This window comes from Leuresthes tenuis, unplaced genomic scaffold (genome assembly GCF_036924035.1).
Source record: "Leuresthes tenuis unplaced genomic scaffold, fLeuTen1.0.hap1 SCAF_18, whole genome shotgun sequence".
In the NCBI taxonomy this organism is placed as follows: Eukaryota; Metazoa; Chordata; class Actinopteri; order Atheriniformes; family Atherinopsidae; genus Leuresthes; species Leuresthes tenuis.
In genome coordinates this window covers 1,820,180-1,837,245 of record NW_027325372.1, presented here as the reverse complement: position 1 = coordinate 1,837,245, position 17,066 = coordinate 1,820,180, and the positions used below count along the sequence as shown (strand labels likewise).

General features: G+C 45.9%; 2 protein-coding genes across 2 annotated transcripts in view; one reads left to right on the top strand and one right to left on the bottom strand.

Moving 5' to 3' along the window:
• The window catches only part of ago3b (argonaute RISC catalytic component 3b), a 30,815-nt gene extending 20,276 nt beyond the window's left edge, over window positions 1-10,539 (bottom strand). The window contains exons 1-5 of the mRNA XM_072370261.1: window positions 10,381-10,539; window positions 9,966-10,197; window positions 1,680-1,851; window positions 1,458-1,578; window positions 1,167-1,375 (exon numbers count right to left, since the gene is read on the bottom strand). Coding sequence (XP_072226362.1) covers window positions 1,167-1,375; window positions 1,458-1,578; window positions 1,680-1,851; window positions 9,966-9,984 — 521 coding nt within the window. The 5' untranslated portion in view covers window positions 9,985-10,197; window positions 10,381-10,539. The remainder of the gene's footprint in view (window positions 1-1,166; window positions 1,376-1,457; window positions 1,579-1,679; window positions 1,852-9,965; window positions 10,198-10,380) is intronic.
• A 1,097-nt stretch (window positions 10,540-11,636) lies between these two features.
• On the top strand, window positions 11,637-16,887 carry olah (oleoyl-ACP hydrolase). Its single transcript, XM_072371083.1, has 6 exons — window positions 11,637-11,964; window positions 13,959-14,097; window positions 14,173-14,272; window positions 14,374-14,543; window positions 16,014-16,096; window positions 16,426-16,887. Exons 1-6 carry the CDS (start codon window positions 11,652-11,654, stop codon window positions 16,566-16,568), a joined length of 948 nt encoding a protein of 315 aa, XP_072227184.1. The 5' UTR covers window positions 11,637-11,651; the 3' UTR covers window positions 16,569-16,887.
• Window positions 16,888-17,066: the final 179 nt, after the last annotated feature.

Below are 17,066 nucleotides of genomic sequence, written 5' to 3'. Positions count from 1 at the left end.
AGCTAACGCTAACAGCTTAGCTAATGAAGATGACGTACACCAACTTCTAAGGAGTTACTGCTGCTCCTTTCTGAAAGATGAACATTATTGTTCCCACATTACTTTGTTAGCTGAAGCTTTCTAGCTGAACGGTTCCGTTCTGTAACTCAGACAACCTGCAGCTGTGTTTAAGGTGTGTTTCCAACACAACACCGGTCCGCTCCTCACTCTCGGTGTGTTAACGTTACATTATCAGCATGCTTCTGATAAAGATGGAGGTCTCCAGGTACAATTGTTTAATGAGGTTAATATATCCAAAATGTTTAAACGCAGTAATTAACGGTTCACATGCATTACTACGAGTTACGCTGTGCACATCTACAGCTTGGTCCATCACTGTTGATGAGAAAGCATTGTTTGCTAGCATCTGCTGCTAACTTACAGCTAACTGCTGTTAATGAGAAAGCATTGTTTGCTAGCATCTGCTGCTAACTTACAGCTAACTGCCAACTTACAGCTACACGCTAACTTACAGCTAACTGCCAACTTGCAGCTAACTGCCAACTTGCAGCTAACTGCCAACTTGCAGCTAACTGCCAACTTGCAGCTAACTGCCAACTTGCAGCTAACTGCTAACTTACAGCTACACGCTAACTTACAGCTAACTGCTAACTTACAGCTAACTGCCAACTTACAGCTAACTGCTAACTTACAGCTAACTGCTAACTTACAGCTAACTGCCAATTTACAGCTAACTGCTAACTTACAGCTAACTGCTAACTTACAGCTAACTGCGAACTTACAGCTAACTGCTAACTTACAGCTACATGCTAACTTACAGCTAACTGCCAACTTACAGCTAACTGCTAACTCACAGCTAACTGCTAACTGTTTCCCTCCGGGATCAATAGAGTAACTGTATGTGTAAAATAAACCAACAGGTATTTTGACCGAAGCCTGTCTCATTCATCTCACCTCAGAAAGTTGTGTCAAATTGTTAAAAAAGGTCAGAATACGTCACCTTTAAGTTTCATCTTCACCTGAAAACTGGAATGAAGCTTTTTAAAAAGTTTTTCAGGAAACAGCTGCGATTTCAGTGAAGATTTTTTCCATTTTTTAAACATAAATATCAATCTGTAAAAGAGTTTATCACTATATAATCTGCAGGCGTTTCTAAGGAGACCCACTTCATGGAGGGCAGGTGTCGCAGGACAACGTCCACGGCGTGAATCGGGTTGGTGCTGATGGGTTTGTCCAGGTCGATCGGCTCGGCAACGCCGCGCCCCGTCAGGACTTCGTGCAGCATGTGCCAACTGACCAATGACACGAACCTAATGGTGACTTTAAAGGGGCGGTCCTTCCCCCCCTCACCTGGCAGAGTGACATCCAGGTCAACCTGAGGAGGACAAACGGGTTTTCAAAGCTGCTGTTTAACGCCACTCCAGTTCCAGGCTGACCACACGGGGGCAGAAACTCACCCCACTGGTGGCGACAGGAAGTGGGCTGGCCGTGTAGAGGCTTTTCTTCCCATCGTAAACCGGCAGCCGGTCACCGAAGATGGTCACCTTGAAATGCTGCACCATGGTGTCCACCACCTCCCTGGAAACACCCCAATCACACCCCTAACAGTTAACAACGGGTCCAGCCGGGATAAAAAGGAGTTCACAGGCAGAACCACCAGTTCCGGTCTCCTCTGGTACCTGTTGACCCGCCGGGGACATTTGTCAGGCTTGATGTCCACCTCGTACAGGTAGACGTCAATCTTTGGGATTTCCACCTGGAAGCAGTTGGCCAGGAGCTTGATGGGCTTTCCAATGGTGCCATAGCCTGGTCGTCGTGGTGAGGAAAACAGGGCTTGGGCTGCGACGGCTCCTACATCAGCACCAGTAGAGACAAAAATACTCATTAAATGGCATTTTTACTATAAATTTGACATATTTGTGTATTCCAGGTTAGTTTGGATACTTTCATATGAGCGTATTCAAATTTCAGTAAAGGTAAGCGACCCAAACTAAGCTCCTTGGAAAGGTATTTTCATTCATGTCTGAGGTCATGGAAACTCCAGGAACCCTTATGTTTCTGTATTTATCAGACGCTTTTATCCAAAGAGACTTACAAATGAAGATATAACAGCTTTATAAAAAGCTAACAATAAGCTACATAGAAGGAACCCAGGAGTCCGACTCTGTCAGAGGGGACAGAGTAGAGATAGGGTGCAGGCATAGAAGGAAGTGCAGAAAGACTTTATTATTCACCTTTTAGCAGTTATTTGGTTCATTTCAGTGCAGATGTTGTCATAAAGGCGCATCATCAACCACATCATTGTGAAATGTTGGTTGACAAATCCATTTTTAGACAAAATGTGACCTTTTCTTGTAGAATTTTGGCTAATTTTCGGGTCCTACTTGCACCGAGGATTTTCTTTTGTGTGCCAGGATTCTCAATATTGACCTTAAAGTCAGAGTAAAACTGAAATAACTGCAGAAAAATGTGTTATGAACTATTCGGTCAAGCATAGAGTTTATATTTCTGTATTTATCAGACGCTTTTATCCAAAGCGACTTACAAATGAAGATATAACAGCTTTATAAAAAGCTAACAATAAACTACATAGAAGGAACCCAGGAGTCCGACTCTGTCAGAGGGGACAGAGTAGAGATAGGGTGCAGGCAGAGAAGGAAGTGCAGAAAGATAAAGTGCAGAGATAGAGGGGGGAGGGAAGTACAAGGTAAGTGCTGGGATAGGAGATGCTCTCTGAAGAGCTGGGTTTTCAGGAGCTTCTTGAAGATAGACAGGGACGCCCCTGTTCTGGTAGCGCTCGGTAGGTCATTCCACCATCGTGGGACGACACATGAACAGAGTTTGGATTGTCTTAGGCGTGGTGTAGGAGCTGCTAGACGACAATCCTGGGACCAACGGAGGGACCCAGTTGGGACAGAAGCCTTTGCAAGAGCATTCAAGTAGATGGGAGCCGTTCCATTAAGCTCTTTGTAGCTAACATCAGGGACTTGGATCTGATGCTAAGGGCAGCCAGAGGAGCTCAATGAACAGAGGGGGGACGTGTTCTTTTAGGCTGATCCAAGACCAGACGCACCGCCGCGTTCTGGAGCATCTGCAGAGGTTTCACAGGCTGGAGACCAGTTAGGAAACCAGTTAGGAAACCAGTTAGGAGACCAGTTAGAAAACCAGTTAGGAGACCAGTTAGGAGAGCAGTTAGGAGACCAGTTAGGAGAGCAGTTAGGAGAGCAGTTAGGAGAGCAGTTAGGAGAGCAGTTAGGAGAGCAGTTAGGAGAGCAGTTAGGAGAGCAGTTAGGAGAGCAGTTAGGAGAGCAGTTAGGAAACCAGTAAGGAGGCCAGTTAGGAGACCAGTAAGGAGGCCAGTTAGGAGACCAGTTAGGAAACCAGTTAGGAGACCAGTTAGGAGACCAGTTAGGAGACCAGTTAGGAAAGCAGTTAGGAGACCAGTTAGGAAAGCAGTTAGGAGACCAGTTAGGAAAGCAGTTAGGAGACCAGTTAGGAGACCAGTTAGGAGACCAGTTAGGAGACCAGTTAGGAAACCAGTTAGGAAACCAGTTAGGAAACCAGTTAGGAAACCAGTTAGGAGACCAGTTAGGAGACCAGTTAGGAGACCAGTTAGGAGACCAGTTAGGAGACCAGTTAGGAGACCAGTTAGGAGACCAGTTAGGAAACCAGTTAGGAAACCAGTTAGGAAACCAGTTAGGAGGCCAGTTAGGAGGCCAGTTAGGAAACCAGTTAGGAGACCAGTTAGGAAACCAGTTAGGAAACCAGTTAGGAGACCAGTTAGGAGAGCGTTGCTGTAGTTAAGGTGGGAGATGACCATGGCCTGCACCAGGAGCTGGGGGGCATGTTGGGTCAGCTATGGTCTGATCTTTCTTATGTTTAGTAATGCAAAGCGGCTTATCAGGAACGTTTGGGCAACTTCCACTCAGCTTTAACTTCAGATTTCTACTTCACTCGAGAAATATCTCACGGTTCAGTCCGGTTCATTTCATCAGGATGGAAGCAGAGTTCTGCTCACAGAGCAGAGGAAAAAACACTCAAATCTGTGAATAATGCAGATAAATAATCCCGACCCAAACACCTTAAAGTGCTTTCTCCTGCTCATGGGCTGCCTTTATAGGATGTCTGCGATTACTCTTAGCTTAGCGTTGATTAGCTTGATTTTACTTTCTTTTTGCCTCCCACATCGAAACCTGCATCTCTACAATAAAAACAAAAACATTTCTTCCTGGTTCTGGTTCTGCCAGAGGTTTCTTCCTGGTTCTGTCAGAGGTTTCTTCCTGGTTCTGGTTCTGCCAGAGGTTTCTTCCTGGTTCTGGTTCTGCCAGAGGTTTTTTCCTGGTTCTGGTTCTGTCAGAGGTTTCTTCCTGGTTCTGGTTCTGCCAGAGGTTCCTTCCTGGTTCTGGTTCTGTCAGAGGTTTCTTCCTGGTTCTGGTTCTGCCAGAGGTTTTTTCCTGGTTCTGGTTCTGTCAGAGGTTCCTTCCTGGTTCTGGTTCTGCCAGAGGTTTCTTCCTGGTTCTGCCAGAGGTTTCTTCCTGGTTCTGGTTCTGCCAGAGGTTTCTTCCTGGTTCTGGTTCTGCCAGAGGTTTCTTCCTGGTCCTGGTTCTGCCAGAGGTTCCTTCCCGAGTCTGGTTCTGCCAGAGGTTTCTTCCTGGTTCTGCCAGAGGTTTCTTCCCGGTTCTGGTTCTGCCAGAGGTTTCTTCCTGGTTCTGCCAGAGGTTTCTTCCTGGTTCTGGTTCTGCCAGAGGTTTCTTCCTGGTTCTGCCAGAGGTTTCTTCCTGGTTCTGGTTCTGCCAGAGGTTTTTTCCTGGTCCTGGTTCTGCCAGAGGTTTCTTCCTGGTTCTGGTTCTGCCAGAGGTTTCTTCCTGGTTCTGGTTCTGCCAGAGGTTTCTTCCTGGTCCTGGTTCTGCCAGAGGTTCCTTCCCGAGTCTGGTTCTGCCAGAGGTTTCTTCCTGGTTCTGCCAGAGGTTTCTTCCTGGTTCTGGTTCTGCCAGAGGTTTCTTCCTGGTTCTGCCAGAGGTTTCTTCCTGGTTCTGGTTCTGCCAGAGGTTTTTTCCTGGTCCTGGTTCTGCCAGAGGTTTCTTCCTGGTTCTGGTTCTGCCAGAGGTTTCTTCCTGGTTCTGGTTCTGCCAGAGGTTTCTTCCTGGTCCTGGTTCTGCCAGAGGTTCCTTCCCGAGTCTGGTTCTGCCAGAGGTTTCTTCCTGGTTCTGCCAGAGGTTTCTTCCTGGTTCTGGTTCTGCCAGAGGTTTCTTCCTGGTTCTGCCAGAGGTTTCTTCCTGGTTCTGGTTCTGCCAGAGGTTTCTTCCTGGTTCTGGTTCTGGTTCTGCCAGAGGTTTCTTCCTGGTTCTGGTTCTGCCAGAGGTTTCTTCCTGGTTCTGCCAGAGGTTTCTTCCTGGTTCTGGTCCTGCCAGAGGTTTCTTCCTGGTTCTGGTTCTGGTTCTGCCAGAGGTTTCTTCCTGGTTCTGGTTCTGCCAGAGGTTTCTTCCTGGTTCTGGTTCTGCCAGAGGTTTCTTCCTGGTTCTGGTTCTGCCAGAGGTTTCTTCCTGTTAAAGGGAGTCGTTCCTTTCCACAGTCCCTCAGGCTCAGGACGGGAGATTGGACTGAAGACAAGTTTCGGTCCAATCTGTTGGTTTCCTTAGCTCAGATATTATTTTTGAATTGGCTCCATATGAATTAATTGGATTATGATTACAATGAATGGCTTGAATTGGACTATATTACTTAAGTGCCTTGAGATGACAATTGTTGTAATCTGGCGCTATATAAATAAAACTGAATTGAATTGCCACCCCGCCCATAACCAGTGTTTTATCCTCTTTTGTTTGAACCTTTCTCCACCTTTTTGCTCATCATTCTGTTGTCTCTCTTTGGGTTTTTGAAGACATAAATGTAATGAATTCTCGGAGCTGGTTGCTGCTCTATGCAAGGCTCAATATCCGGTTTTAACCAGCTGTTTGAAGCGTGAGAACAGCAGCTGGTTCAGCCAACAGATGGACGAAGAGGAGCTGATATTTCCCCCGTAGACCGATGCGAGCAGCCAAAAACAGGCATTAAATCCAGTCAGAAATCCAAATTCAAACCGCATCGTAAACGTCAAAAAGAACCACTTTAAGGTTCGTTTTAGAACTGTAGAAGAAGACTTCACAGCAGGGACAGTCACATTCTGCTTAACTCGTTAAGAGCTTATGACTCACACCGTTTTCATCAAACTATTCACTAAGAACTTATCTTTCATATCACAGAACCTGCCTTCGGTATTTCCCCAGTTGTTCAACGCTGGATTTCCCTTTAATGTGTCGACATTTGGACCATTTCAAGCCAGTAAAGTATCGGTTTTACTCTTTCACAGGTGGGTGAAAGTGAAAGGGAGCAATTCGGTCAGATCTTCTTCTTCTTCTTCTTCTGTACCACCACCAGCGTACATTTCAGCGCTGCACGAGGACTCAAACTCACAAGGCGTCAGCAGCTTTTTGTGTTTATACTGATTCAGTGCAGGCTGACTGCTCAAACTCAAACAGGACCCAAACTTCATCAAAAAGCACCATCACTGGCTCCCACACCACGCCACAAAGTGCTTCAACTGCTGCCTGCGCTCAACCTTAAAGTGGTGCCCAAAGAAGAGTCATTTTCACTCTGATAAGAGCTCAGACAGTTCTTTGTGGTAACCTAACGGCTTAAAGCCCATCTGTGCACTTCCTGCCAAATCACAGACAAAGTTTGCAGCTACGTGGTGAAAATAGTGGAGCTTTTTGCTGAAAAAAGACATGAAGATATGATAGACCAGGACTGCCACACGAAACAGCGTCTTGTGCTGCCTCCAAGCAGCCAAAACAGATCCGTTTCTGTCTCTAAAGCGAGATACAGTTCCCTCTACAGTTCAGCTCAGGACCGCCGTTGTTCTCAGACTGAACGTCCAGAACGGCTCCAACAAAGCCTGAAACACCATAAAACCGCGTCAAACTGCTCCAGACAAGCTGCGAGCTTCGATATGAGGACAAACCAGAGGAAGGAAGTGGTTATGATGGAGGGAAGCGCAGAAGACGAGTGCTGGAGCTGAAGGTGGACAACATTGCTTCATGTTAAACTGACAAAACTGGAAGCTGTTATTCCCGCAGCAGCGCGAGGATGATGCCAAAGGTCACGGAGCGGCGTGACATTTCAGATTAAAGACACAGATTCGGCCTTTTCTGGGCGGGAGGAGAAGTAGGCGAGCGGCATACCGCGCTAATCTGACATCAGCTTTCAGAGATACGAACTGGAAAGTGAAGAAGTGACTAAACAACCCCACAATTTCCACCGAATGTGAGTCAGAGGATGCACAGACGTGCACGCCGTCTCAGTGCTGGATGTGTCACGAGGCGAAGCATCCCCAGAGGTCGCCTCCTCCCCTGAACCATTACCATCGCAACAGCACCCATGTTGTCGCAGCTTCACCATGGCAACGAAAGGCATGCTGACAGGAGGAGGAAAACAGGTGCACACGTTGGTCTTATTTATCCTCACCTGAGCTAAAATTAGGTCCAGATCCAACGGGAGGGAAAGGGGGACGAATCAGACGTCCAGAGCCAAGAACGGCACAGATAACAGCTAATGAAGCAGAAACGATCCAAGAGCACAAAGGTTCCTGCAGCCTGAGCAACAACGGAGAGATTAATCGCCACTTATCAGGCTGCTTCAACATATAAACAGGGCACACAAGCAGAAGCAGCCCACACAGGAGCGACATTCAGCCCACAGGTTTCCAAAGAGCTGACATCACATAAAGCTGGTACCGAGACGCTAAAAACAAGCCCATTTAACCACCTCACTGCTTTCAATTCTCACAAAATGCAGACAGAAACACTTTAAACCACCCAAAAAGTCATCTTTGGGCATCTTCAAGGCTATTTCTGTCACAAATTTAACGAGAGCCGCCACGAACGGAACAATAATAACCTGCATGTACCGTTGGGAGAGAAGTTTAACAGAAATATTCAGAAGTTTAAGTGGCAGCATGATGCAAAAGTCCCGATTCAACCAGGAAGCAGCTGCAGAGATTCACTGAAAAATGTTCAAACATGAACATAAACGCAGAATCTGAGGCAGAAACAGAGTTTTTCTCAGTTCTCAGCAGCTTTAAAGTGAATCTCTGGTCTGAGCTCCTTTATTCTCCAACACAGCCTGAACCCTCTGAGACAAGCTTTCTGTCATTTCTTTAAGGAGTCTTCAGGAATAGTTCTCCAGGCTTCTTGAAGGACATCCCAAAGCTCTTCTTTGGATGTGGGCTGCCTTTTGTTCCGTTCTCTGTCAGATGATCCCACACTGCTTCAATAATGTTGAGGTCCGGGCTCTGGGGAGGATTCATCCCTCCATAAGACCTGTTGCCACTGATTTTCAGTCCACTTCTTGTGTCATTTGGCACAGCTCAGCCTTTTCTCCCTGTTTCCCTTCCTTAAGAACGGCTTCTTGACAGCCACCCTTCCATGGAGACCATTTCTGATGAGGCTTGGGCCAACAGTAGATGGATCAGCTGAAGGTCCAGATGCATCTCTCAGGTCCTGTCAGGTCACAGCTGGATTTTTTCCTCTTTCTTAAGGACATCACTTTCAGATCCTGTTCATCTGCTGGAGATAGTTTTTTAGGCCTGACACTTCTTCTTTTGTCCTCCACTTGTCCAGTTTCCTCAAATGTTTTAAGGACTCACTGCACACCATGCTGAGATATGCCAAGTTTTCAGCTAATAGCTCTTTGGGAATCACCTTGTTGCTGCAGAAATCCTATTTTCTGTCTGTCAAACTGTGTTTTCTTTGCTGTTTTTCATAGATGCAGCTAAAGAAATGGGAACAAATGATGTGTCTCTGTGACAAAGTGCCTAAAGATCCAGTTTAAAATGGCTTCTTTGCTAAGTTGTCTGTTCTGTGTCGACACAACACTGGTTCATCCCTTGAGTTAGGAGCCTTTTTTCTGCCTGAATGGGTCAAAGAAAAACTGTGAAATAGCTTCAGGAAGCTGGAGGAGTATTGATCAGGACACTTTAAAGATTAAAAGTCTGGCTCTTTGGATGGAAACAGAAATAAATCAGGACTTTTGTTCAGTTACCTGTGATGAGACTTCCCTTAACCTGCTGATAAAAAGCTTTTTACAGTCACTATGATATAATAACTGGATTCTAGCTGCTTCAAAAGAGACAAAATCCCTTGAAATCAAGAGTAAAGTCCCAGCTGGTGCTCACTTGTCACCATCTCCTCAACAACTTTTGGTTTATTTTGGTCTCTTTTCATAAAACCAACGCGGATCATTTAAAAAAACCTTCATAATCTCATCATGTGAACAACAAAGCAGCTCCATCGTTCTCCGTTTTCAGCACAGCTTTAATAATCTGAGTTGACACATATTGGACGTGTTTACACCGCTTTGTAGGGACTGAAAGACCAAATAAATTATGGTCGTTTGGTCTCTTTCTCTGCTCATTTCAAGCCAAAACATTTCCTCCTTTCTGCTTCTCTTCAGTCTGATATTCATGGAAATCTCGTATTTTTACATAATGACTTAATAATCAGAATAAAGAAGCTGTTTTATAGGGCAGAGATGCTGTGATGGACATTTATAAAGAATTCAGATTGCCTGATCATTTAATTGAGGATGACAGCAGAATAATTTAAATGTCAAAGTTAGTCTCAGATGAAGCTAAACTGTCTGTTTTCCAGCAGAAATACGCAATCTGTGAAGAGCCTCTACCGGACATGGTTCCGGAGTTCTGCCCGACAAACGGACAGGACTCCCGGCAGCCCTCAGCCACACCTGGCCGGATCACCACCTGCCTCTGACAACCGACAAAGACTGACGCTGGCGTCAAAAGAAACCCGTGAAACTGGTTTCCGTGCGTGAACCACGGACATCCCGGGAATGCGATCCGGGTTCTTACGGCTGGGTCGCTTCTGCAGCAGCACCTGAACGCCACACGGAGGTTAGTTTGAGGAGCCCACCTGTTGTTCCGATTTCCATTCATGAGGTCTCTCTCCGGGTGACCCGGGCCCCGGCGGTGATTTAAAACAGCGGATCCGCTGAGCGACGCGTCGCCGCCGGCTTCGGTTGGTGATGTGGAACCGAGCCGCTCCGGGGTCTCCCACCCCCCCCGCGACTGGAAGTCTTCTCCCCGAAACTGACAGCCCAGAGTTGGACAAACGTCCCCGCCTCCGTTTTTAGGCGTTATTTCTGCTGTGATTGGAATGAAACGAACATTTCTTTCACTTCGAGGACATTTGTGGCAGATTCGACACAAATATTTCGACATTCAAACAAATTATGGGACGAACTGGTGTCTCAGTGACGGTGAGGAAGCTAACAGTGTTATTAGCTTTAGCCCCCGACAACTAACGCGAAACTGACAGAAATACTTACCTGTTAAGTCACTGAATTCGGTGTCACTTTGGCTTGACGTGACACTCCGGTGTTCTTCTTTATCAGGCAGATCCGAGGGGCTCACAAGCCCGGCGTCCTGCTCAGTAAAACCGGTCTGAAATCAGCTCTTACGCCGCCCTCTGTCACATCGAGCGGGAAGCTAACGCTAGCAAGCAAGCTCAACTTCCGGTATACCCCTTCAAAGTAAAAGCACGATCCACAAACGTATCATCGTGTTTACACACGTGCGTGTTTCCTTAAATTAATTATATTTATCTTATTATTGACTTCTCAAGTCAAGTCTTAAATTAATTATATTTATCTTATTATTGACTTCTCAAGTCAAGTCTACACCTGACAGATTCAGGTATCATTCAAGAGATAAAAATGATAAGAATAAGCTTTGTATACATAAAAAACACAACAAGGGATTTAAATGATAATTTTGACAATAAATACCAGCAAATACAAGAATAAAGTCATCTTAAAACAAGACTTTATGAAAAGACAGCTCAGGTAGCTCGCCCCACTCCCAGTATAAGATTATGCTCCACTTATAACAGAAGCTCCACCGCCTTCTTCCTCCATCCTCGTCCTGAAAACAGCGACCAGCAGCTGGTTTGCAAATAAAACTGTGTGTGCAGGGGTGCAAGGTAAAAGAAGGTCAGTTTGTAGGATGGTGCTCGGCTACTAAAAACAAGCAATATGATTTAAAAATGGACTCTTAAAGAAATATATAGGAGAAATATATGTGGATTCTCCAACAAAATTACTGAAAAATGCACGTTTGTGCAGCAAAATATAGATTTTCCTGCTTCAGATGACTGTTTATTAATTACTTAAGAGGCGAAATGAAAGAAAACTGGCTTCATTGACCAAATTCTCCATAAAAAATGCTTTTACGAGGTTATTTCTGCTACTTTTGTAAAGTTACATTGAGACTGCAGGTGTTTTACTGAGAAAATACTTTATATTAATGTTGGAGTGTGAAGTTGCGGTTTCCGGTGTGTCACTCTTAAATTCAGCTGTTTGACACCGCTGTTAGTCCCTCCTTCCTCCTCCACAGAGGGAAACCCGTCAGGAAATACCAACCGCAGAAAACACGTCATTTCCGGTAAACTTTTCGCGTCATCTTTCGACATCAGGGCGTGTGTTGCGTGCAGGTAAGCTTCTGTAACTATCCGGGGCTTCTTCTGTCCGTCTGTCTGAGTGTTGTAAAAGCAGCTTAATGAACCAGCTGCTCCAGATGTGGCAGGACCTCCACGCTGTAGATGTCTCCAGCTGCTGCAGCCAGAAACCACAGAAGAAGACAACCAGGAAATGCTGCACAGAAGCAGCTGAAGTTGATGGAGCTGCTGCAGCAAACGGCTGTTTTTTTTTTTTTAGAGTCGGTTATTAGTGCCCAAACTGCTGAGTTCCACCAACATTGGAGCTTCTTGCTGTGTGTGCTCAGGATGGAGAAGGTGATCAGCTGTTTCAGCAGGAGGCCAGATGCTGTGGCCAGGCTGATCTGCTTCCCCTGGGCAGGTGGAGGCTCCATACACTACGCCCGCTGGGGGAACGTCCTCAGCAGCTCCTTTGAAGGTAAAACAGCTGGAAGATGGAGGCCATGTGCTGATCTTTGACCCGATAGTCTCATGTTTGCACAGTTCGTAGAATAATTCTGCCACTGAACAGCAGTCTGGAAAAGTTCTCTTCTGGAAAACCAGCTGAGAGGGATGCAGAACGTCTTCTTTGGGCTTCTTTATGAATGATAGTTTTGGACAGTAGGATTACCCATCACCTGGAATTAGATGGAGCTTTAAGCGTCCCACAAGGAGAGAAAATCCCAAATGTTACAGCAGCAAAAGAGCAAAGAATAGCACACAGTCCAGGTATGAAAGAAAATGAAAACCGAGCATAAATGTTACTGAAACAGTGTTAAAGAAAGCAGAAAAAGTTATTTTTACTCCAAACTGTGGTGTTGTTTTTAATCCTTGATCACTTTGTCATTTCTTCCGAATCAGAAATAATAACAGTATTTATAAAAAATCTGGTTATTCTGACACTCAATTAGACTTTTATTTCCTGTCAGACCGAATTAACTCGATATATTTCCTGTTCAGCTTCGATTCATCTGTTAACAAACATCATTTTTACACCTCAGACCTGCAGCACATCCCATAAAGTCAGTGAATCTTTTCCCACTTTGTAACAAAGCCGTTCTGACTCTGAGGAAACCAGGTGATGCAGAGCTCCAGCTGTTATTCTGTCCCATTCTGCCTGTAAGGAACACTGTTTTTAACACTTTTTCACACTTTTGTGGACAAACCGCAGATCCTCTGAACATCTTTGAACCTCCTTATGGAAAGCGTTGCTCTAAAAGTTCACTTTTATGTCCATTCCTGAAGAATTGGAGCTTTTTTTGTGTTATTTTTGCACAGAGAGTGAGTCTGTTGGCTCAGAGTTTCATCATGAGAGAAAAGACACATTTTTCAGTGTTTTGATGCCATAAATCTGCCTTTGGACTAAAAACTGTGTCTGTTCAGAAAGGCAGAAACAGGGTTTGTACATATCCAGAAGAGCTGCTTTGTAGCAAAATATTTGCTTCATTTATCAACTTTATAGTTGCTTTTATACAGAGTTAAAAAGCTGGATTAAGACCTTTTGTATGAATTTAAAATGATACGTTTTCTCAGTATTTCTGATTGGTTTCTCTGATGTTCTTTATCTGTTTCATGTAAAAGTAGAATCAGAAGATGACTAAATCCTGGAGATTTCTGGGTCTTCCTTCCCTTCCTTCCTTCCCTCCCTCTTACCCTCCCTTCCTTCCTTCCCTCTTTCCCTCCCTTCCTTCCCTCCCTCTTTCCCTCCCTTCCTTCCTTCATTCATTAATTCCTTCATTCCTTCCTCCCTTCCTTCCCTCTCTCTTACCCTCCCTTCCCTCCCTCTCTCTTACCCTCCCTTCCCTCTTTCCCTCCCTTCCTTCCCTCCCTCTTTCCCTCTTACCCTCCCTTCCCTCCCTATTTCCCTCCCTTCCTTCCCTCCCTCTTTCCCTCCCTTCCTTCCTTCCCTCTCTCTTACCCTCCCTTCCCTCCCTCTCTCTTTCCCTCCCTTCCTTCCCTCCCTCTTTCCCTCCCTTCCTTCCCTCCCTCTTTCCCTCCCTTCCTTCCTTCCCTCTCTCTTACCCTCCCTTCCCTCCCTCTCTCTTTCCCTCCCTTCCTTCCTTCATTCATTAATTCCTTCATTCCTTCCTTCCTTCCTTCCCTCCCTCTTTCCCTTCCTTCCTTCCTTCCCTCTTTCCCTTCCTTCCTTCCTTCCCTCTTTCCCTTCCTTCCTTCCTTCCCTCTTTCCCTTCCTTCCTTCCTTCCCTCTTTCCCTTCCTTCCTTCCTTCCCTCTTTCCCTTCCTTCCTTCCTTCCTTCCCTCCCTCCCTTCCCTTCCTTCCTTTCTTCCTTCTTTCCCTTCCTTCCCTCCCTTCCTTTCTTCCTTCCCTCCCTCCCTTCCTTCCTCCCTTCCTTCCCTCCCCTTCCTTCCTTCCCTCCCTCTTTCCCTCCTTCCCTCCCTCCTTCCCTCCCTCCCTCCCTCTGTTACTTTCAGTGTTTGCTGTCAAACTTCCCGGCAGAGAGAGTCGGGCCAAGGAGCCGTTCTTTGAGACCATGCAGCAGATCGTGGATGAAGTGGTCTGCGTGCTGCTGCCGCTGCTCAAAGACAAGCCGTTCGCTCTCTTTGGCCACAGGTACGATGAGATTTAAGCTTCGTGAAATGACGCCACGGCTGCCGTGAAAGCGAGTTTTAACTTGATCTCTTTCAGTTTTGGCGCTTTCACAGGCTTTGCTGTTGCAGATGCTCTGAAGAAACTTCACAACTTGGAGCCAGTTCACGTCTTCCTGTCCGGTGCTTCTGCACCGTATGTGAGTCCAGCCCCGAATCACTGAAACACGCTGTTGGACTAACGTGAGTCCGGCTTCAAACCCGGAAACCTGAACAGGTGTGACTTGGTTTGTTCTTTCAGTCAGAAACTCGCATTAAAGCCCCGAAGAGAAGCGACTTATCGGATGAGGATTTTCTGAGGTGGTTAACTTCCATCGGAGGAACTCCCCCTGAGCTGCTGGCGAACCCTGAAGTTCTGAAGCTCTTCCTGCCGGCTCTGAAGGCCGACCTGCACGTGGTGGAGAACTACAGGCACCTTTTTAAGCATTTATAGTCTATATTTCTAACTATCAGAACCTAAAACTCAGTAAAAACAGCCTCAGATGAACACATGACAGACCAGAAAACACAGAAGCAGTGAGTGAAAAACTAAGTGAACCCTTCCTGCTTCCATAGTAAGAAGCAGCCAGGAGCTGCTGATCAATGCTCTGATTAACTGATCAATGCTCTGATTAACTGATCCTCAGTCAGTGTGAGCAGCTCTATAAAAGCAGGAGTTCTGTCAGTTTAACACGATGCCAAGGAGGAAAGACACCAGCAATGATCTTAGAGAAGCAGCTGCTGCTGCCCATCAGTCTGGGAAGGGTTATAAGGCCATTTCCAGACTATCTGGAGTCCATCATTCTACAGAGAGAAAGATTATTCACAAGTGGAAAACATTCAGGACAGCTGTCAATCTTCCCAGGAGTGGACGTCCCAGCAAGTTCACCCCAAGGTGAAGAAGCCCAGAGCTACATCTCAGACTCTACAGGCCTCAGTTAGCATGTTAAAGGTTAAAGGTCACCCCAAGGTGAAGAAGCCCAGAGCTACATCTCAGACTCTACAGGCCTCAGTTAGCATGCTAAAGGTTAAAGGTCACCCCAAGGTGAAGAAGCCCAGAGCTACATCTCAGACTCTACAGGCCTCAGTTAGCATGTTAAAGGTTAAAGGTCACCCCAAGGTGAAGAAGCCCAGAGCTACATCTCAGAGTCTACAGGCCTCAGTCAGCATGTTAAAGGTTAAAGGTCACCCCAAGGTGAAAAAGCCCAGAGCTACATCTCAGACTCTACAGGCCTCAGTTAGCATGTTAAAGGTTAAAGGTCACCCCAAGGTGAAGAAGCCCAGAGCTACATCTCAGACTCTACAGGCCTCAGTTAGCATGCTAAAGGTTAAAGGTCACCCCAAGGTGAAAAAGCCCAGAGCTACATCTCAGACTCTACAGGCCTCAGTTAGCATGCTAAAGGTTAAAGGTCACCCCAAGGTGAAAAAGCCCAGAGCTACATCTCAGACTCTACAGGCCTCAGTTAGCATGCTAAAGGTTAAAGGTCACCCCAAGGTGAAAAAGCCCAGAGCTACATCTCAGACTCTACAGGCCTCAGTTAGCATGTTAAAGGTTAAAGGTCACCCCAAGGTGAAAAAGCCCAGAGCTACATCTCAGACTCTACAGGCCTCAGTTAGCATGCTAAAGGTCAAAGGTCATGACAGCACAGTTAGAAAAAGGCTGAACAAGGATGGCTTGTTTGGAAGGGCTGCAGGAGAAAGCCTCTTCTCTCTAAAAAGAACATGGCAGCACAGCTTAGGTTTGCAAAGCTGCTTCTGTGTTCAATAAATAATGACACCGTGTAAAATGTGACGTTCCTCTGAGGCTGTTTTACCTCATTTTAAACTGAAAGAACTTCTTTTTCAGAGTCTTTGTGTTGCACTCGGGGTTTTAAATGATGGGAGCTGCTGTTCCTGTTGCAGGTTTAACAAGCCGGCCGGTCCGATCCTCTCCTGCCCGGTCACATGTTTCGACGGGAAGGATGACGTTCCTCACGACTTACACGGTCAGTTCTCCAAGTGCACGATGGGCGGCGCTGATGCAGTTTGTGGAAGTCACCAAGTTTCTGTTTCTGCAGACGCTTTTATCCAAAGCGACTTACAAATGAAGACATAACAAGCTAACAGTAAACCACGTTTCTAACCCGAAAGATTAATTCTAAACGCACGTTTGTGGACGTCACAGAAGTTAAAAGCTGATCGATTTAGAGCTGGACACAAAGTGCACGTTGCCCTGCAGCAGGAGATAACAGGCAGCGGCTGCACGCTCCAAACACTTTGTGCTGGAATCAGTGACTCATTGTGTTCTTCGTCCTGTTTGTTTATTCCCGAACAGCCTGGAGAGACGTCACATCTGGAGATTTCACTGTCAGGATGTTTGACGGCTCGCATTTCTACCTGAAGGAGTCTGAAAACGAAAAGATCCTATTAGACTACATCACAAAGCACTTAGAAACGTCAGAAATGGACTATTTATGACACACAAACGCTGTTGGACCTGAACCAATCCGCTGGATGTGTTTAACCTCTTTTTAACCTGTTTTTTAAATGAAAACCGAATGATTTGCTGTCGGAAAGTTCATCTTTACAGCAAGAATGGACTCGGATTCCTCTGGAAAACTGCAGCAGTCAGTATGAATCCATTAAAAAGCGTCACTACAGGGAAGCTGATGGGGAACGGGACTCTGGAAGAGCTTCTGCCGAGTGTCGACGCTTCAGATTCTACGTTTGGTTCCGTTTTCAAAGAAGTTGATCAGTGAAGACTCTGAAAATCATTTCCAGTATTTGTGTCGGTTAAAATAAATGTTCAAACTGGTTAAATTACGGATTTTATTTCCCAACTTTACCACGTCTGAGCTTAAATATTTTCAGTTGTCGTGAGGAACATCCTGGTCTCACCTGGAGGAGTTAATTACAAAGAAAACATTTAAAAAAGGTCCAAACTTCTTCTTCTTCTGCTGTTTTACATTCACTCAC

What these genes read in the sequence shown, in the direction of transcription:
- olah (XM_072371083.1), top strand. Translation starts at nt 11,652, where the DNA reads ATGTCTCCAGCTGCTGCAGCCAGAAACCACAGAAGAAGACAACCAGGA. An exon ending in TTCGCTCTCTTTGGCCACAG is followed by an intron (nt 14,098 to 14,172) that starts GTACGATGAGAT and finishes GATCTCTTTCAG; the next exon opens with TTTTGGCGCTTTCACAGGCT. An exon ending in CGTTCCTCACGACTTACACG is followed by an intron (nt 16,097 to 16,425) that starts GTCAGTTCTCCA and finishes ATTCCCGAACAG; the next exon opens with CCTGGAGAGACGTCACATCT.